Below are 22,311 nucleotides of genomic sequence, written 5' to 3'. Positions count from 1 at the left end.
ATAGGTATATTAGATGGTGCTAAAGGATTCTTTTTTTTTTTTGGTTGATAAATCAATATCCTATGAATTTAATTCAAAATTACAAATATAAGTATTTGAATTTGTAATATAAATTATTTGGATTTGAAGATCGAAAAAATCAGTAAAAACATTAATAATATTATAATTTTATTAGCGCGACTTAGTTTCCTAGTTTCAATGATAATCATGAAATGCATGTTTGACAAGAACAATAACATTATAATATAATGTCATAAAATTATAAAACATTTGACACAAAGATATTCTATCGAGTTTAACTTAAAAAAATAACATGTAATGTAAAATATCGAATCAAGCTAAAATAAAAAAATTAGCATAATACTCTAATATCAAATTTCAACATAAGATACATAGATGATAAATATGATTAAAAGAAAAACTTTAAGTCCATAACTTATTCAACAATAAAATTCTACTTTAATTTAAAAAATAAAACACTAACAAAATCATACTAATTATTTTTTTTAGAATACTAATAAAATCATACTTTAATGTTTCCATAAAATATTAAATTTTAAGTGGGTAATTATTATGTAGGTGAAAACGTGGCAGATATCAAATAATTTCTTCATATTACGAGGTTAAATTTAGCGAAGGAAAATTTTCTAGTGTTATATGTGAAAGAAAACAATTTCTCTTATTTGACCTGTAAACCCAGCTTCATATTGTGAGGTAAAATCACCCAATACTATTTTTTTTTAATTCAATCAGTTAATCACTCAAGTGAAGAAGTTTCAAATTTGCCCTCCCCCAAGGTAATCTCATCCCTAAATTTGAATTTTTGATACTTAAATGGAAGATGGGTATTTTAATTAGATGAATTGAGCTTTTGTAACAATTGATTTGGTATTTGGATTGAAATTTTGTATTAAGGAGCGAATTTTTGATCTTTTTGATATTACACACATTCAATAGTAACTGTTGGGTTTCCTTTTTTGTATATGAGGGAAACAGAAGAATTTCGTGTTCCAACATAAAATTAAAGTTGCTGTCTTTTTGTAATTTCTGTTCGTTTATGATTTTGATCTAGTTTTGTTTTGTGTTTAATTTCCTACTTGTCAAGATGTAATTCCAAGTGTTAATTGCTATTTTTAGTAAGCCCTCTTGTTATCTTGTGCTGCTTCTACTACTATTTGCATTGTTGAAGTATACAAGTTAAGATCTTTATAATGAATTAGCTGTTATCGGGTTTGTCTTTCTGTGATGGGATTTTTGAGGTTGTGGATTTGGGTTTCTCTATGCAGTTTTTCTTATCAAGATGTTTGTTTTCTTTTTTGATTTTCCAGCTGCGAAGCAACTTACATTTTGCAATTTTTGTAGTCAAAGATTTATGTTTCTCAGAGGTAATGTAATGCACATAATTCAAATGATTTTTGTTTCTGAAATACTGACTAATGAGAATGGAGGTCTTTCAGTTATTCAGACTTTTTAGATATATAATATCCATATAGACCTATTACTCAATATATATCTTCCTTGATCATAAACTGATTTTCCTGGACTCTGTTTTCAGGGTTAAAGAGCTAACTGTTTCTGCAAAGCCATAGATAAAACGGTAGCGAGTGAAGACTTGAATGGAGCTTGACCTGGATTCATTTTTAGATTCACATGCTGACGATGATGATGATGATGATCACTTACTGCATCATCGCACTGTTGATGAAATTCTCCTCAACCACTCTTCCTCTTCTTCTTCTTCGCCTTCTCCTCCTTCTTCTCCATCTGCTTTGCATAGACGCAATGATGTAGATCGTCGCAATCGCTCGGCAGAATCATCTTTTCAATCCTTAAAACTGCCATTAGGGTTGCATCAGACAGAGTCAAGAGCAGAGTCAATTAGTAGTAAACAATCGAGTGAATTTTCTTCACCACCAGCAGGTCAGAGTGTGTTGCCACCATTTTTCAGTGGGGTCATCAGATCAAATTCAAAACCCGGAGATGCCTTGGCTGCGGCTTTCGCTGCATCCCGCTCCATTCCCGCGCCTCGTGCAGCAGCCATCAAATCCAAAAAAGCAAGCTCCGGAGTGCTGCAAAGGGCCTTGGAAAGTGATATATCGGCTTCCATAGATCCTCCAGCTTGCACTGATGCCAACATTTCTGACAAAAATCTTGATACTTTTGGGCGCACAGTGTTTTTACACGAGATTGGTTCTGAGACTATTGGTTTGGAAGGTAACATAAAGGATCAGTTTCAAGCTGGTCAAGTTCAACTAAGTGATACAGACAATGGTAGTAGGGAGGTATCTACAGTGGATGCAGGTATGGACAGTATAAATGTTTATGATGCAGGTGATGTTTCTGTGGTGGATGATTCAGTTAAAAGTAATTTGAATGAAGCTCTAAGTTATACTGGAACTCAAGTGGAATCTCCTAGTAGAACTGAATCAGACTCGGTTTTTCATGATAGCTCTGGGTTGGATGAGATTGAAGATAGACAAGCTCAACCTTTATTTGGAGGTGAAGAAAATGTTGTAAGTGCGGATAGCAGCGAAGAAGCTGGTACTAAGGAGATACTCTCTTCTCCAGTCTATGAGACTCTTTCTGATGAAGATTTGACTAAGAATGATGGTGCAAAGCTTGAGCATGAAAATGTAATTACTCAATCCAAAGAAGGAGAGGTCAGTTCCAATGGAGATGAAACCAATTCTTTAAATGATGCTGCAAGTATAATTGATGAGTTAGTTTTACAGCAGGAAAGTATGAGGGATAGTACAAATCCTCAAAAGAATTACCATTCTGCCTTGAAGCCCCTAGAATTGGCTGAGGAAGCTGAAAAGAAGCAGGCCTTCACGGCTATGCATTTAGAAGAGGGTGCTTCTGCTCAACCAATGAGGCTTGATGGAGTTCATAGGAGTTCTAATGTCCTGGGTTACTTTGATGTAGATGAGAACAATACCATCACCCAAACCCTATTATCTCAAGCTTTTAGGCGTGAGCATGGATCTTCACAGGTCCTGGCAGTTCACCTCAAATACATTGCTGTGGGAATGTCCAAAGGATCAATTCTTGTGATGCCAAGCAGATACTCCTCCTCACATCATGCGGATAACATGGATGCTAAGGTTTTTGTGCTAATTAGCTTTGTGCATCGGTACCTTATTACAGTGATTGACCACATTGTGAATTGAATTTTAACAAAAAGTATCATTCTATTCCAAGAAGTATCATTCATTCCCTCCTCTTTGAACTTATAAAGTTGTAATTTGACAAATATCTTCTTCGTGTAATCACTTTTGAAAAGGAAATTGCTCATCATAGAATCTCTATATTGGTATTGTGTATATTTTCTTGTTACTTGCGTTATAGATTTTGGATTTGACTGAATAATCAAATATTTTACTTTCTGATGGTAGAAATGTGTATATATTTCAGATGTTGATATTTGGATTATCGGGAGATAAATCTCATGCCCCTGTAACTTGCTTGAGCTTTAATCAGCAAGGGGACATGCTCTTTGCCGGATATGGTGATGGGCATTACACTGTATGGGACGTTCAAAGGGCCTCTGTGCTTAAAGTTGTCACTGAACATAAAGCTCCAGTTGTTCACCTTTTATATTTAGGGCAAGATTCTCAAGTTACTCGACAGTTTATTGTGCTCAGCGGTGATACTAAAGGTGTAGTTAACTTAGACCGGTTTACAGTGTTCCCCTTGTTCAATAGAATCTCCCTTTCGAAGTCGCAGGTAATTTTATCCTTTTCATGCTTCTGAATTGACATGAATATCCTTCTCAAAATATTGACATGAATAACATGCATCTCTAGGTTGAATAATATATGTTAACATTTTAACAGGAACTGCTAAATGAAAGCAACAGCACTACATTATGTGCGGTGTCACTACTATCTGGTGAAAGTTATGGAAGTGCTATGGTGGCTTCTCAAGAGGGAGGCAGCCCTTCTTTGATTGAGGAAGGTGTGGTCATACTTGGCACACACCAATATGCTCTAGTGGTATGAAGTTCTTAGAACATTCATTGGCCTGGAAGGATTTCACTATCTCCTGAAATCCAGACTCCTTTTAAATGATCAATTTAACCTTCATTCCTGCTTCTTGGTCAAGACTTCTGTTTCACTGTCTTTTGCAGGCAAAATTAAGCCCCACATTTAAAGTTTATGCTAAAATTCCACGTCCTGATGGTGCTAGGGAGGGTTCAATGCCCTATGCTGCTTGGAAATGTATGGATCACATATTTCTTCAGTTTTAGTGTGTACGAATTTTGGCCGTGGATATGTTGCATTTGAGCTTGCTAAGATTGTTTTTGTTGCAGCAGAAAGTATTTCTACTGAAACATATGAAAAAGTTTCACTGCTTGCAATTGCTTGGGATCGAAGAGTTCAGGTTGCAAAGCTGGTGAAATCTGAGCTAAAAGTCTGTTGGAGATGGACGACGGATAGCTCAGCAGTTGGGCTGGCATGGTTGGACGAACAGGTATATAAAGTTCTTGGTGTTTTATCAGGAACTTCCTTTTCTTATCATTTGTCTGCAATATTTTGAATACTTGCATTTAGGTTTGGACAGAGGTACAAAAATTACAAAGATCTTTTACTTGTCCAGATTTTGGTAATTCTCACAGCAACTGGACAGCTTTGTTTGTTTTCAAAAGATGGGAATTTGATCCATCAGAGAAGTTTTTCTATGGATGGATCTTGTGGAGAGAATCTCATGTCATACCATGCCTACTTCAGCAATGTCTTTGGAAATCCTGAGAAAGCTCATCACAATTGCTTAGGTGTCAGGGGGGCAACTTTGTACATTCTTCGGCCATCCCAGCTTGTTGTTTCACGCCTTCTTTCCTGGAAGGAACGTATAGAAGTTTTACATAAAGCAGGTGACTGGACGAGTGCACTGAACATGGCAATGTCTCTTTATGATGGTCAAGCACATGCTGTTATTGACCTTCCAAAGAATTTGGATGATGTGCAGAAGACCCTTATGCCATATCTTGTACAACTGCTGTTGTCATATGTAGATGAGGTGTTCTCCTACATAGCAGTGACATCTGGCAATCCACATGGGCAGCCAGGCCAATCAAATGAATTGAAGTATGATGCTGACTTTGTGAATCCTGATATTAAGGAGCAGTACACTCTGGTTGGTGGTGTTTCCGTTGAATTCTGTCTTCATATTAAGAGACTTGATGTTCTCTTTGATGAAATTTTTCCAAAGTATGTTGCAGTGAATCACAAGGGTATGTTGCAATGTGTTTATACTTTAACATCCTGCATTTTGTCCCATGTCAGCTATTTGGGGCTTGTTCTATATTTTATGCCATTTTGATGAAAAGAAAATTGCTTGCACAAAACTGTAGTATTAATGAGTGCTTCCAAGTACTGTGGTGAATTAACTAGGTTAACAATTTTTGAGGAATCGAAGATGAAAGGGTGAGCATATTATTAAGCAGAGTTTGAATCGAAAAGGACATAACATAGTCTGAATAAAGTGACATAACATAGTCTGAATAAAGTATTATTTCAGGTTTGTTTTGGTAACCTTTTCTTTCCCCCAACTCCCCTCCTCTCTCTATCCACTAACCTCTCGAACTCAACTTTCTGCAGTAACAGACTTATCCCTTCAGTATCAAACGAAGCCTAGAAACTAGTAATATATAGATAAAACAATAGTACAATCTGATGTCTAATGGAGCCCCCAGGGGATGGAAGTTCAAACTCCCTCAGAGGCGACACTAAGTAAATTCTTCTCATCTTTCTAAGAATTAACATGCAAAGTTATTGGTTCCCGTGGTGGGAGGTAGCAGGTACCCAGTAGATTAGGTGAGTTTTGTTAAGCTTAGCCTGGATTCCATTGCTATCAAAAAGGGAATAGAATAGAAACATCTAGCAGACTGTCAGTTAATCTTTTAATTTTGTTCGTGTACCTCCTGTGGAATTTTGGCCTTCTTCTATTCTCATTTACTCCAGTTCTCAACAAGTTATATTGCATTGAAACTATTACTCTGGCCAAATTATATGTTTCCGAATTCAGATACATTTTTGGAGCTTCTGGAGCCATATATATTGAAAGACATGCTAGGATCTTTACCACCTGAGGTATATCTGTAGTTTTGGTTTGTTAATTTTTTTGAATTGGGGTGTTTTATGCCTCATATTACTTTACTGTGTCACCATTGGGCTCTTGATTTGTCAATTCATTTTCAAAAGCTTATAATGTATGCTGATATACTGTGATTTGTTATTGCTGAAGATAATGCAAGCACTAGTGGAGCACTATAGCACTAAAGGTTGGTTACAGCGTGTTGAACAGTGTGTTCTCCACATGGACATGTTGTCCCTGGATTTCAATCAGGTATTGCTGCTCGTTTTATAAGTCAAAATTTATGATTACTACGTTACGACCACAGATGAAAGTTCTCATTAATAAGACATGAATGCAAAGGACAGTTGTCCGCAAACAGGACAAAAGTTGTCTGAATGAAATAAAGCTTCCACTATAGGCTTGATTTGGATTTTTTTCTCTCTTTCCTGTGAATTTGTCGGATTTAGTTGTTAAATTTTTAATCTATTTTGTAGGTTGTTCGCCTATGCAGGGAGCATAGGCTGCATGGTGCATTGATCTATTTGTTCAACAAAGGCCTTGATGATTTTAGGACTCCATTGGAAGAGCTCTTTTTAATTTTGCGCGATAGCAAAAGAGAAAGTGCTATTGCTCTTGGGTAAATTGATTTATGTGTATTTTGGATATATTAATTATCTAATGAACATGGCATATAATATGTTTGCGTTTGATATCCCCTTATAATGTTAATTTCTGCCTAAAGTAGGTGATCCAATTCCTAAAGTGTCATTTATTATTTTTGACATTTTTATATATGCACATTGGTGTTTTCAAGTAAACAAACTTCACCTTCCTCGTGGAAACAGGTACAAGATGCTTGTTTACCTCAAGTACTGCTTCCAAGGTTTTGCTTTTCCTCCAGGTTGGTCTGCAATATGTTTTATAACTTCTGTACGAGTAAATTTAGGTTGGTTATCCACATTTGATAATGCGCACTTAAAAGAATTAGTCCGTCTTTAATAAGCTTGAGAACAGAAGCAAAAAGGATATATCCTTTGCGATTCTATTCTATTCTCTACCATGGTTGTTGATTCTTGTGATACCAGTTAAATTTGAAAAAAAATTAAATTAAAAAAGAAGTTAATTTTGAAAGGTTTGGTGGTATAAGATCAAATGAGGAAACAATCCAGATTAAAGGAAATATAAAATTGTCAATTATTTCAGCTTCACGTACCTTGAAGGTGATTGAGAGAACTTGACATTTTTCTTGTTTGTGTTAGCATCAGAGGCTTCAAGGAGACAATTACTTTGGTTGTATGGTTACACTGGTTTTAGATAGATAATGTAGTTATATATTAGATTCCTTGTAAGAAGCTTAAGGAGTGAATTACCGATTTAATGATGCAACTACCATTTTGGTTTGCAGCACAAAATTTTGTGTGTATATATATATATATATATTGTGAATCTTTTACCTTCTCAAAAAGACCAAAAAAGAAAAGAAAAGAAGAAGATAGATAGAGTAGTTCAAGGAGAAGTTGAAGGACACGAGCAAGTGACTTTGGGGATGTGAAAGATGGGATAACGAATATTGCCTCACACATGTGGTCATTCTCAAAATTGATTTTTTACATATTTCCCACATTAATATCTATTGTGACATGTTGCATTACCTATATACTGTTCTCTTTCTGGATTTAGTCTTTAAAGACCGACACAGTCAATGTCCTAATCATATATGCACCTCGGCGTCTTATCCAGGAGAGAAACAACAAGGATTGGGAATGGCGGGGGAGGGATTATGCTGAAGATTTTCTAGGGGAATGAAATGAATCTTTAAAAATAATTTTAGCTATTCTGCATTTTTTCTTCTTGTGGGGACCTTAATGCGGTGTTTCACACACTATGTATTAGTTATTACTTAGTTGTGCTTTTTTTGTTTTGCTTCAATCAATTGATGATGAATTGTGCAGGGCGTGGAGCATTCCCTTCCACACGTGTGCCATCTCTTAAAAGAGAGCTTCTGCAATTTTTGTTGGAGGAAGCGAGCTCTCCAAATTCTTCGACAGCAATGTGCTTACCTTACAGTGTACCAAACCCAAACCTTCTCTCTCTGTTAGAGATTGACACAGAGGCCACCTTGGATGTTTTGCGATATGCATTTGTAGAAGGTGAAAATGAAAGTTCCAGTCCTGCATCGAATCCAGCCGATTCAAAGACGGAAACAACTGAAGTAAACATTTCAACTATTGAAGGCATAAGCTTAGTTCAGAAAGTAGTAGATGTCCTTGCAGTCATTCTTAATCTGAGTTATTTCCAAACTGGTGGTACCATTAACAATAAAGATGAAATATGTACTGACATTTGGCCTACAAGGAAAGATACCGAATACATATTAGATTTTATTTCCTTTTTAATTGCCTCTGAAAAAGCTAAGGTTTCTAAAGATACCCTTTGTCAAATTTTTGAGTACCTGACACTGGGTAATGAAACTTACACAAACGTTTCTGGGCGGATAGTTGAAACATTCAATAGGAAACAGAAGCAACTGACTGCACTTTTAGAAGTTTTGCCAGAGGAAGACTGGGATGCGCACTACTTACTGAATTTATGTGAGAGGGCTCAGCTGCATCAGGTACCTTTCCATGCTAACCATTTCTGTTCCTTTTTCTTCTGTCAAGTATCAATGACTTCAATTATTTAAGAGGGCATAATATTTATTTTAGGTCTGCGGCTTAATTCATGCCATCACACATCAGTATCTTTCTGCTCTGGACAGTTATATGAAAGCTGTTGATGAGCCTATTCTTGCTTTTGTATATGTTGATGACATGTTGCGGCAACTTAGAGGCAAAGAATATGATGATTTCAGATCAGCAGTCATTTCTCGAATCCCAGATCTACTCAAGTTGAACAGGTTGCAGTACAATACCATAATGTTTGTCATTCATATTCAAGCTGGATTTTCATGAGATGAAGTTCATTCTAGCCAGCACCAAGCTGTTTAACCATATATTCTAGAATATAATCAGAGTGCTGAAAAATCTTCGCTAATTTTGGGATTGTGCAGGGAAGGAACTTTTTTTCTGATTGTCAATCATTTTGGAGAGGAGAGCGATTACATTTTGTCTCAGCTGCAGGCTAATCCAGAAAGTCTTTTCCTTTATCTGAAGACTCTCATTGAAGTTCATCCAACAGGCACCCTAAACTTCTTTACTTTAAGAAAACTTGATGCTTCAGACTTCCCCAGTGGAAGAAATAAGAAACATATATCTTCTGAAGTCTACCTGGAAGCCTTGTCTGACTTACCTAAACTCCTGCAGAACTATCCAATTCACATAACTGATGAAATGACGGAGCTCTATATTGAGGTGAGTATTGTACACAACTGGGTCTATGTAGAAGCTTGTTTCGGGATAACTCCATCGCATGATTTGCTTCCACCTTATGTTTTTCTTATAGAGTAAGGTAATTTAATTTAAAGTAGCAAGAAAGTGCAGATTATGTTCAAGAAATGGACTTAGGTTCCTATTCTGGACTTAATGAATGAATTAAGTACAATATATTACCAAGTTCACTCACTGTAAATCCTCCAACTCACCCTAGTTCTTCAGCCTTTTCAGCATGGAGCTCAATATTTCCATTATTGTGACAAATAAATAAAGAGAAAGTGGATCTCCCTACCCCAATCCCCAACGAAAAATAAAAATGCATCTGGAAATCCACTAATTAAAACTGAAAATCTGACAGTAGACATGCAAGTGCTAATCCACTTGATCCACTTCTCGCCAAAATTCATAAACTTCACGATATACAGCAAACAAGACCAATTTACATGGTCATAAGATTTTCCTAGATCTAATTTACATACTACCCCAGCATCTCCTTTCCTCAACTGATGATCATTGATCAATACATTCATTTGCCACCAAACCTGCATCTATTATTTGTCTCCCTTTAGTAAATGCATTTTGGTTGCCTGATATTAGCTTATTTATCACCTTCTTTAATAGTTGTTAGCTTTGCGATTATTTTATATACACTCCCTAGTAAGCATATGGGCCTGAACTCTTTAATTGCGCAGCTCTTTTCTTCTTATGTATCAAGGCAATAAAAATAGAACTTAAGTTTCTAATAAAGGTTTTTGATAGAAGAACTCCACTGTCTTCAGCACATCTTCTTAACAGTACACCAACATTTCTGGAAAAAAAAATCATGGTAAACCCATCAGGCCCTAGGGCCCTGTCCCCATCAAATAGTTTAATCACAGCCTGTTCTTCATCTTAAAGAAAAGCATCTTTAAAGCTAATCAGTTCCATCATCAGATAATTTTACCAGATTTTCCAATCCACTTTGGTCTCCACTTTTCAGTTTCTGTAAAAATATTATCGTAGTAATCCAAGATAGGTTCTCTGATAGGCCTTCCTCATCTACTTATTCTCCATCAATGCTGATTTTTAAAATAAAGTTATACATTTTGTGTGCATTAGCTTGCTTGTGAAAAGATTTTGTAATTTTGTCTCCCTTCTTCATCCAAAGGCATCTAGTCTCTTGCCTCCAAGATATTTCTTCAGCTTTGGCAATTTCTTCTAGCTCCCTGTTAATAAATTTCTTTCAAAATTAGCCACTTCTGTCTCTTGCAGCGTAGCACTTCCATGATCAAGTTCCTCTAGCTTTTCCATTGTCGGTCTCTTCCTTTCGTCCAATCTACCAAACACTTCTCCATTCTGCTTTTTAAAAAAAGTTTTTAACATTTACAACTTTTAAGTTTTAACAAGAGCAATATCAGGTTTTCCATTAATCTCATATGGTTTACACCATTTATCCACCGAGTCAGCAGGTCTGCACTTTTGTCTTTGCTTACTTACGTAATGAGAACTTGAGATCCTTGGCATGATTCGTTAACTCCAAATAGTTTCAAGAGCATGTTGCATAGCTGCCAAGTTTGTCTACAATGAAGGAAGATATGATCAACCGTGTCAAGTGAATCTTTACTCAGAATGCATCTGCTACAGAGCATAATATTATGCCCTGGTGTAGATTATCCTGAGTCAAACAAGAGCCTTAAGCTGTAATACACTCAAAACAAGAAACTTTTGTCGGTACTTTGACTCAGTTTTCCATTTTTTCAAGGCCACCTCTATTACCATATTCCTAGTTGAATTACAATTATATAGTATGATTTGACTGAATAAAGACCTCTCCACTGCCTGTCTAAACAATAGAATTCCCGTTGGTCCCTTTCCGTCCATCATCCATAGCAACAGGTTGAATCCTTCTATCTCCCAACAACTACATACCTAATGAATCCCACAAGTGGGGTCCTGAGAGAGTAGAGGACCTTACCACTTCCTCGTGGAGGTAGAGAGGTTGTTCCCGAAAGACCCTCGACTCAAGTGCAGCAAATCCAAGTACGAAGCAGAAGATAAAGTGAAGAAAACATAGCAAAAATTAAGGGAAACAGTGCAAAGCCTACAAGAAAGGTACAAGAACAACAACCAAAGAGTGCGATAACCGAAACACAATAGAAAACAGATGATGATAGATATCGAAAGCATGGACTAAAAGAATATGGCTAGTACAACGACAAACAGCAACAAGCGTAAACTCTTGAAAAGCATGACAACACTCCATTACCTACTAACCTTCTACCCTGATACGCATCCTCCATACCCTCCTATCTAAGGCCATGCCCTTGGTAATGTGAAGCTGCAAAATGTCCTGCTTAATCACCTCTCCCCAATAATTCTTTGGTTTACCTGTACCTCTCCTCGTACCTACTATATCCGATCTCCCAAAATCACTAAAACTTATTTTGAAAAGAAACTGCCATTTATTTCAATTGGATCCAATGGTACACCTTTTAACCCTTGTAGTTGCAAGTCTGGAGAGGACTCTTTCAAAGGCCCTCCTTCTGTCGAATTGTCTAACTCATAGTCTGTTCTTCTCCACTTTTCTTCTACTTCACGTTCTGTTGTGTTCAACCATGGATATAAGTTAGATTTTGCATTTATTACAATTATAGTTTTCCAGCCTTCTGTACATTCTTCCTGTATCTCTATGTTTGGTTTCTGACTTTGGTTGTGCTGTCTCAATTCCAATTCTTTCTAGGCTCCTTCCCTATGGTCACTTGCATCCTTGCTCCTATCCTATACCTTGTGCAAGATAATTTAACCTGATTATCAGAAAAAATTGTCTTTGGATGTTCCGAACAAGAGCCAAATGTTGTCACAACAACAATATACCCAGTGAAATCACACAAAGTTTGGTCTACGGAGGGTAGAGTGTTCGCAGACCATCCCTCTACCTCTTGGAGGTAAGAGAGGCCGTTTCCAAAAGACCCTCGGCTCAAGTGAAATGTTGTCTAAACATGGAAGATAATTTGTGCCATACAGACTTTCTGCTCTTGTACTCATACATTGTAAAAAAGTCTCTATATTAGAGGTCTACCTTTTATCCCATATAGGTGAGAAAGCCTTCCTAGTTCACTTTCTTTCCTTAAATGCCGTTTTAGCTTATTGAGGATGAACGTTCTCCTGATATGCCCTGTATTGATGGAAATACCTGTTCGTCTCTTATCTTCATTTTTTTGGATTATATAACTGGAATTTCATTGAAAATGCATTAAGAGGATACTGAAAATTACAGCAGAGAGCAAAAGGGAGTCAGCTTCCTGTACAATGCTTTCGTATATGTGACCTAAGTAGCTAACAAAGAAAACAAAAAATTGAGAAAAATTATTTACAGCATGGCCTACACCAACAAAAAAGGTTTGCAAGGCATCTAGATTTCTTTCTGTCTATAAGCACCAAAAGTGCAAGCTGGTACCGTATGCCATATCTTCCGGATGGACTTACCAACTTCTCACTGCCCCCAATTTCTGTAGACTTCATTAGTTTATTTTGAAAGTGCATTACCCAGTATACCCCAAAAAGGCAGAAGAACATAGTCCATATCTCGCTTGCTATCCTACAGTGATATAGGGAGGCAACATGCATCATCAGAGTGCTATAGGAACATATAGCACCTACTGTTGATGAGAGCCTCCTCCTTATCAAATTTTCAAAAAGAATGTGTTAAACAAGCACCAGATAACACTATCCAGCTGAAGCAAGCGTTTTCGGTAGGAATTTTGACATTCCAAACTAGCTTCCACGGCCAATCTTCTTATTTCTGCTGCTGCTGAACATATTGAAGTAGCATCATTTCACTGTGAACATACCATTTCCACTACAGCTCCACCAACTTGTCCGTCATGAGGGGGTTGACTGTTACTAATTCTAGCCTTGCCCAGAATATTTACTACTTCCTCCAGTTCTGAATCTTGAGTGTTTCTTCTAATAATTAAGTTTCATCTGCTTTCTATTCTACAATGACTCACAGCAGCATGTAGAGATGAGATCAAAAGGTATTGCTACTGGAATTCCTCTTTTAGAGTGTTATTTCCGAGCCGTTTATCTTTCCAGAAGACCATAACTGATGTGTCTACCATTATCTATCTTGAAATGAGTGTATTGGTTAAATTGATCCGACAATGTACTGATGTTTTCCATGGACCCTCTCTTTTACCTCCAACGGATAGGTTTGACTACTTTTCAGCCTGTTTTTCTAGAGTTGTATTAGTTTGGTCATCTCGGTCTCTGTTTTATTGATCTAAATAAATTAATTGGGTAATTTTTGGTTCAACCATCTGCTGTTAGTGACTACAACATATGTGTCGAAAAACCAGAATGTAGATCTTTTGCTTAAAAGTCCGTTCCAGAAGCCACTTCCATTTAGAGCCTTACCTGGAGTCGAGCTTGCTGTATAGGCAGATGGGAACTTTCCTAAAAAGCCTAATAGCAATTAACCGCTTTGGAAACAACGAATCACACTCTGAAAGGAGGTTGTGAAATCCTGACTTAGGTCCTGTAGATGCAATTTTTTCTTATACTGTCATCTAAGTGCAACGTCTTCTTTATATATATATTTTTTGTGTAGCTATTATGTAGGTACGAGCGTAAGTCAGTTCTCAGATTCTTGGAGACTTCCGAAAGCTACAGGGTGGAGCGCTGCTTGCATTTATGCCAGGAGTATGGAGTTATAGACGCAGCAGCTTTCTTGTTAGAAAGGGTTGGTGACATCGGAAGCGCCCTTTTGCTTGTTATATCTTCACTCAGTGATAAATTTATCCTGCTTGATACTGCTGTTGAAAGTGAACATTGTGCCACGGCTCCGGACCATTTCAAAGCTATTTTAAGCAAGAAAGAGGTTTTTTCCCTCTAAACTCCTCTTCCATGATAAGACTTTGTGTTGTTAGGTCTAGTCCTTTAACATCTTATTTTGTTTCAGGTCACTGACATAATAGAGATTTTACGCACTTGTATTGGACTGTGCCAGAGGAACAGCCCCCGATTGGACTCCGATGAAGCAGAGAGTCTGTGGTTTCAATTGCTTGATTCGTAAGACAATGTCCTTTATTTGCTTACTCATGCTTACCTTTACTATTTGTGTTCGCCCAGTTTCACAATAGCAAGAATTCAAATTCTAGTGGCAACTGCTTCCCTTCAGGCCAATTGAAATCTTTAGTTCCATATTTCACTTAGACAGATATGTATTACTTTTGGTATAGAGTTATACATCTAATGAACAATGATCTCTAACTTCATGTGAACATATCAAGATGTTAGTAGACTGGGGTACATAATCATTAAGGAACTGCAATGAAATTTTCTGTGCTTTCCTCTGGAGATTGCAGCATGACTACTTGAGATAGCAGCCAACAGATTTTTGCTGAATAAAATTAGAAATGGAATTACGGAAGGGGGTTGGAAAACTAGAGATATCGCTTTGCCTTTCAGTTAGGATTTATGGAGGAATATCATGTAGGGACACGATAATTTTGTGGAAGATGTCTCAGTCAAGGTCAGAGATGGTAGAGAGTTTATTTTGGGGACATAGCTAGTGTGGGAACATATTATTGAAAGGCGGATGTCAGAGTTTGTATATTGGATATCAGTATTTGTATAGACTTTCTTGCAAAGAGGCTTGACAATTCAACAAATTCGTGAACACAAAGTAAAGAGACTTTTCAAAATTTGAGATGATGGAGAAGGGATTTTCAAGATTGGGAAATGGGTGAATTTCAAAGATTTTTAGCCCCACTTCATAGTTCATTGGTAAGTCAATCCAGCGGATAATCTTTGGTGCTGGGGCTTGGGAAATAATGGTATGTGAAGTCCTTTTCCTGAGAAACTTTCGGTTAAGGAGGAGTTTGAGTTCCCATGCAAGTGTTCCAAGGGTGCCGAGGATGATGTGTTTTTTTACTTGACTAGTCACTAGAGGGTTGATCTTGATAGTGGAAAGTTGTCTACATCAGTTGGTGTTACATGTGTAAGGAGAGGGGCAAGGACGTGGATCATCTTCTTCTACATTGTGGGTCAACCCTGAGATTATGGATACATTTAGGTGGTTTGACACTCATTAGGCATTGCCCAAAACTGAGAGTGTGTGTGTTCAGTTGGAAGAGCTGGAGAAGGAGGAGAAGACGAAGAGTTTGGAACATGGTTCCGCTTGCGTTATTGTGGGTAGTTTGGAGAAAAAATGAGATCCTTTAAAGGATTAGAGTCGAGCTTCTCTCGGTTGAGTAGTAATCCCCGATTCCTCATTTCCTTTTGGTGTAAAGAGAAAGTTGCCTGTTGTATAGATGATTGGATGGAGTTTGTAGAAAATCACGTTTTTTAGATTCTTTACTTTTTGGCATATCCCTTGCATATGGCCAATTTGGCCATGTTTATGGATGAAATATGTTCACTTGATTTTTTAAAAAAATCATCTGCATCACCTATTGATCCCCTCTTTATATTCCCTGTACAGTTTTTGTGAGCCTTTGATGGATTCACATGATCATATGATAAGATATAAAGAAGATGAATGCGTGCAAGAAGGCGAGCGGGCTTGCAAAATTCAGTGGAAGGTGTCAAAATCTCATAGAAATGCTCACATCCTTAGGAAATTGCTCTCTGTGTTTATCAAAGAGATTGTTGAAGGAATGATTGGATATGTAAGCCTCCCGAGGATCATATTAAAGCTTCTTTCAGATAATGAGACACAGGAATTTGGTGATTTCAAACCTACTATACTGGGGATGCTTGGAACATATGACTTTGAGAGGCGGATTTTGGTAGGTTTCCTCGTCTCTTTTTCATCTCTCCTTTTTTTTTAATGGCATGTCAATTGTACGTCATCTATTCACATGATGTAGAATTGTAAATTGATTGTGAACATTTATTAATAGGTTTTTCCTTGTTGTTTGGTGTCTGAATGTCATCTGTTGGCCTACACCATTTTTTTTGGTTGGTTGTAGAAAGAATTCCCATATCTGGCTACTCAATGTGTTAAACCTTTTATTTCTCTGGATTTCTGACTAGGAAACCTTCGATTAATTGATGAAAATATGAACTGAAAAATAATTAATGTCCTCTTGTGCATGAGTTGAAGTTTGTACTCTTGCATCTGTGGCATTCTTTGGAAGCAACTCTTTCTGTTGCTTGAATCCAAATTCCAAAATACCTGAACTTATATGTTAGGAACCTTAATGTGGAAGTTGATTTTGCAACAATGTAGTTCAAGGGACTGATCCTTCAGTAGTTGCTTGATTTATTTTGTCCAAGTAGCTGGAGATGCAGCACAATCATCATTCTTGATTTCTTACCAGAACAGCTAATTAGAAAACGAAATAAAAGAAATGGTAATTTCATTGGAATTAGTGCAATGAAGGTCATATCAGTAAAGTGATATGACTGCATTAAACTTTTTACTTGCCATATTATCCTGTAAAGTCCTTCTAGGTTTCCAGAGTTTTCCTTTTTCTGTTTTTTTTTTTTTTAATTTTGGGTGAGTGGGTGTTGACAAGTTCTAGCTCTTCAAGGCTAGACTCCTTTCTGATAAAGGATTCAGACCTGGACGCTTAAAGTAACTTTACCAATCTCTGACAAATATTTTCATACTCTTCTTTCACACTGTTACAGGATACAGCTAAATCATTGATTGAAGATGATACATATTCCTCCTTGAGCTTACTGAAAAGAGGAGCTTCTCATGGATTTGCACCTCGGAACCTCCTATGTTGCATTTGTAACTGTCCCCTCACAAAAGATTTCTCAGCTTCTAGCATTCAAATTTTTACTTGTGGTCATGCAACACATCAGCAATGTGAACCTCAGGAAAATGAAGCATCAATCAGGGGTAACTCAACAGGATGTCCTATTTGTATGCCAAGAAAGAATTCGGAGAAGTTGAGAAGTAAATCTATGCTTGTGGAGAATGGATTGGTGAAGTCTATATCAAAATCTCATCAAACAAATGGTACGACTGGTCTATATCCACACGAGAATGATGGTTTTGACAACTCCTACGGACTTCAGTCTGTTTCAAGGGTATGAAAGTTCACTATTAATAATTCTATGCTTGATACTCCCATGTCCTTACCCCTGCACCCCAAAAATCTAGGCTAGACTGATCACATGTGATTATGCAGTTTGACCTCCTCCTTAATCTTCAAAAAACCCATCAGTCTATGCAACTAGAGAATATCCCTCAGTTGAGGCTTGCACCACCTGCTGTGTACCATGAGAAGGTTAAGAAAAGAAATGTACCCTCGGCTGGAGAGAGCAGCAATGGTCTGGCAAAACCGGAGAAACCAAGCAGGAGCAAGCATCTCAGAGACGTAAAACTGAAGGGATCGTCTTTAAGGTTCCCCCTTAAAACAAATATATTTGGTGAGATTGCTGTTTTGTTCTACACATTCTTGATCCTTAGAAATTGTATCTCATATTTCTAAACCTTTCTTAAATGTCAATCTTTTGTAGGTAAAGAGAAGAACATTAAGCTGTGACAGTAACACTTTCTGGCTGGAAGCGGCTAATCCAATCGTTATTTTCCTGGTATATCTTCGCTACATTGTACATTATAGCAGAAATTGAATCCGCGAGAGGGACGAAGTATGGCTACTGTGCCTGTGGTTTAGAGATTTAGGATGTTTCTGCTCTGTACATTTGTTATCTGCTCCATTTTATATATGAAATATTTTCTTTTCAATTAAATAAAAAAATATAAGAAAGCAATGTTCTGATGTAGTGCTTAGATAAGTAGTGAGTTAACAGAAAATTACAAGCTTGTATTTTGTCTCCATATAAAGTAAAATATATTTGAGGATATTGCTATTTGATTTTCTTAATTTTGTCATAATCAAGTGAAAAGGAAAAAGTTAAAACTGTATTTCCAAAATTCACAACTTACAAGCAGTATTATTTTACCCAATCCGCGGTCTGCCCAGTGTGAATTTTTTAAAATATCTATCAACCCGCCCCACTTTTCCCTATGAGAATGATTACTTTTTTACCGATTTAGTGACTCGAAGCCAATGTTAGATGTAAAAAGTAACTTCATCTTGTCAACTTATAATTAGTATAAGTATCGAGAAGAAATTCTTTTTTTTTTATCAACCATATATGATAAATCAGCTTTGATTCCTTCAATTATATTATATTGCTGCATTATTTGAAAGCTGATATCTTCAATTATATAAGTCTCTTTTTTTTCCTAGTAAAATGGCCAACGAATATGTACAAATAGCAAACAGAAAAAAAGTATATAGAACAAACTAAATACTCCATATATATTCAAAATTTGTTATCATGGTGTCAGTTGATTTGAATATAAATTCTGACATCAGTCATTTACATATGAGTATAACTTTGAATGCAGTTTCGAATAGTCTGAACAAAATTAAATCAAAAATTGAGTTTTAAAAAAGAAGAGATTAGGGGCGAACAAAATTGAATTGAAAATTGAGTCCATGAAAAAAATAGACTCGTGGTTTGATATTGAAAAAAGAAATTGACTATACTTTGGTTGATTTGATTTTAACTAAAAAAAAGTTAACGTGAGATCAAATCAACTCGACATTTTACATATAATTTTTTATTTATATATTACTAAGTAATTACCTGCGCTTCGTGCGATCATAAATTATAATTGCATTGAACTTGCAAATATTTTTTACTAATATCCATACATTAAAAATAATGGGGAAAATAGGTTCTTAAAAAAATATTAGCAATATTCCATTTGATTATTTTTCATTATCGCATAACTCAACAACCCCTAATGAATGAATTATTCACGAAATAATAAATCATTGGTTCATTAATCAACAGTAAAAGAAAAATAAAGAAGAAAATAAGAATATTTATACAAATGCATTTCGTGATAAAAAGAAGGGAAAAATGACAGATATATCCCCGGACTATTTTAAATGGTATGCAAATACGTCATACTTTTGGGACATTGGTGCCCCTGCCGTCAAACTTTTGGGACATTGGTGCCCCTGTCGTCATACTTTTGGGGCATTGGTGCCCCTGCCCCTTCGTTAGAGTGAAGGACATATATACTCTAATTTATGAACGACAGGGACACCAATGTCCCAAAAGAATGACGGAGGGTATCTGCATACTATATATGGTAGTTCGGGGGGTATATTTGTCCTTTTTTCTAAAGAGAAACACTTAAGTTGCATAGATTATACAATTATGATATATGTCTTGGGATAAAATTCAAAAATTTGTTAACATATTCAAAAAAAAAAAAAAGAGAAGAAATTACACTTGAACATGAAAACAACTATAACTCTTGAATTTGCATAATGAATTTCTTCAATTGATAAGTGAGAAATTTCATATCTATGTAAAAATAGATAATATCTAAACTTATATAGTACCTTTAAGTTTCAGAATTTAATATAAAATATCAAAACAAGAATTCTTGGACCCGAGTATTATAATTATTTTCTGCACAATGAGTATACATACTGTTGTTTACGTTTCTACAAAGTTATTGTCTAATATGGATGATTAATCTTTATAGTAAACTACAATTATTGGAAATAAATTGTTTTCTGATTGTTTATGTTCCACTGAATGCACAATGTCCCGACTTTAAGAAAACTATTCCTCTCCAGTATCAAAGGTTTAAAGAATTAATCTTCTCAGGATGAAACAATTTTATTTACCAACTTATTGATACAAAAATAGTGGTGTCAGTAAGACACTTAACAGGAGAAAAATAGACAAATATTTAATTTTGTGAAAGAAGAAGATCATATTATTTGTTATTTTAAAATGAGAGAAAATTCCTCTATTCATAGACAATAAAAGGTAGTGTGAACAAATATTTATTGTGCCTTCTCATAAAGGTAACAACTATTTGAAAGAGTTGCAACCCTCCGCAAAGTTCACAACCTTTTACAAAAATTACAACTTTTCATAAAAATTATAACTTTTGATAAAACCACAACTCTTATTAATGTCACAATTTTTCAACAAAGACAACTATTGATAAAAGTCGCAACTCTTCATTAAAATCGCAACTTTTCATAAAAGTCACGTATTTTCATAAAAAAGTAAGGCTAGTTTTGGAAATAAATAAAGTTAAAAGGAAATTCTTGTTTGTGGTGGCGCCACACAGGCCGGCCTACGTTTTCTTTTATATAAATACTAGAATTTTGATATATTCAGTTAACTTTGTTTCTTAATGTGTAATTTTTGTTTCAATTCTACGATACATTAATATTAGTGTATCATGTTTAAATTTTAGTTTTGATACATAACCTTAATTAGTTTTGATACTTGATTCAAAAATTTTACCAAATGTATCATTTATTACGTATCTAGGTGTGGTTATGTATATTCTACTTTATTCAAATTTAGAAGGATATGTATTTGTACAAATCATATGCGTGATACATAAACTTTGTGTTATGTATCACACACAAAAAAAACATGTTATTTGGAATATTTAGCTTTTCCTTATTTCGTTCCACAAATCTCTCCTTATTTTTAGTCACAGAATCTTGATAGTTATTTTCTCACTAGTTAGCATTTGTCTTGTCCTTCAGTTCTTCCTAGTCATAGGATCATAGCTAACACACATTAGTAGCCTCAATAAGAATATCAACCATGCCTAAGTTATAACAACATATCCATATACTCAGAGTCTAGGGAGTGTAGAGACGTAGTCGTTACCCCTACCTAGAGATAGAGAGGTTGTTTCGACCTCGCTTTCAAGCTTTCAGCTATGCTTCAAGCCTCCAATTAACCAACATAAATCAATTACCATCAATCCCTAACTAATTGGGATGGGCTGCATAAATCATGCTCTAAAAGCTCTAAGGGAAACAAAAATTCAGAATAGCAACCACACAAACTTAAAAACAAAAACATAAAAATGCATCCAAAAGCTATTATCAAGAAGATGAAACCAGTAAATTCCCAACTAAATTAGGGTTTTTTCATTACGTCATGTTCAGTAAATTACACTAAATTCAGCAAAAAAGAGAACCTTTTTAACTCAAAATCACAAATCTTCCTCACAAATTCCATACGAACTCTTTCCTTTCCTTACCCCAATCAGAAAACCACTCGAAATTGAGGAGCATCAGACCCACTCGCCGGCATAAGCTCCCAACGGCAAGGCTCGAGCTCGTCAGAAACAGGACAATACCCCGCAAGTGTGACCTTATCAACAGAAGCAGCCACAGACCCGAACTCGAAAACGGTTATGTCGGTCGGCGGTGGGTTGGGCCTGGAAACCTCAACAGCTCCGTTCATGCCGGGAACCTCCGGCTTGTCGGAAGAGATTTGGGTTTTCGGGTCGGGTTTTTGGGTTGTTTTAGGGGTTTCATTTTTGTCGCCTTTCCACCATGACAGAATCCCCATGGCTATTCGCTGCTTACACACTGTAGTGCGGATAATCGGATTTCTTCTATATTTATATTGTGATACCCCTCGATAGTAAACTCGATATCTTTAATTTATATGATATTTTTTTATTAACGAAATAAAGATTTTGTTTTTGTTGGGTTGATCTAGTGGATTGAATTTTATTTGGTAATTTTATGATTGAGTTAATATTATTTGTTGAATTAATTCATAAATTAAATGCTTGATAATCTAATGTTCAGATCAAAGACAATATAATTTTTCGAATAAGAGTTAATATTAAATGCGACATGAGAGGTGAATAAAATTACACCTTCCAACTTTAGACACCATAATGAAAATTTCACCATTCTACAAGCTACAATTTTTGTTTAGATAATCATACTATATCATTAATGATTAAGAAATTCATACTAATCAACTAAAAGTGCTTAAATCCTGCGAACTACATTGATATTGATATGTGAGTTAAACTTAAATCTCATATTAATTAATT

The 22,311-nt window shown here is 35.9% G+C and overlaps 2 protein-coding genes across 3 annotated transcripts; one reads left to right on the top strand and one right to left on the bottom strand.

Moving 5' to 3' along the window:
* The first annotated feature begins 646 nt into the window (after positions 1-646).
* On the top strand, positions 647-18,254 carry LOC107020383 (vacuolar protein sorting-associated protein 8 homolog). Of its 2 annotated transcripts, XM_015220724.2 has the most exons (21): positions 647-797; positions 1,329-1,385; positions 1,556-3,104; positions 3,415-3,726; positions 3,837-3,995; positions 4,130-4,220; positions 4,313-4,473; positions 4,600-5,233; positions 6,028-6,092; positions 6,247-6,348; positions 6,573-6,715; positions 6,924-6,979; positions 8,031-8,692; positions 8,784-8,974; positions 9,128-9,428; positions 14,038-14,307; positions 14,389-14,498; positions 15,913-16,219; positions 17,067-17,474; positions 17,576-17,816; positions 17,907-18,254. In XM_015220724.2, the coding sequence occupies exons 3-21, from the start codon at positions 1,617-1,619 to the stop codon at positions 17,930-17,932; spliced, it is 5,727 nt and encodes a 1,908-aa protein (XP_015076210.1). In that variant the 5' UTR covers positions 647-797; positions 1,329-1,385; positions 1,556-1,616; the 3' UTR covers positions 17,933-18,254. The 2 variants fall into 2 exon arrangements, with proteins under 2 accessions (XP_015076210.1, XP_015076211.1); XM_015220725.2 differs by lacking the exon at positions 1,329-1,385.
* Positions 18,255-21,337: 3,083 nt separating this feature from the next.
* LOC107018885 lies at positions 21,338-21,865 on the bottom strand. The gene has a single exon (XM_015219473.1). The coding sequence runs from the start codon at positions 21,810-21,812 to the stop codon at positions 21,504-21,506; it is 309 nt and encodes a 102-aa protein (XP_015074959.1). The 5' UTR covers positions 21,813-21,865; the 3' UTR covers positions 21,338-21,503.
* Positions 21,866-22,311: the final 446 nt, after the last annotated feature.

Source organism: Solanum pennellii, chromosome 5, assembly GCF_001406875.1.
Source record: "Solanum pennellii chromosome 5, SPENNV200".
In the NCBI taxonomy this organism is placed as follows: Eukaryota; Viridiplantae; Streptophyta; class Magnoliopsida; order Solanales; family Solanaceae; genus Solanum; species Solanum pennellii.
The sequence above is the reverse complement of the archived record's forward strand: the minus strand, read 5'-3'. Positions and strand labels throughout refer to the sequence as shown.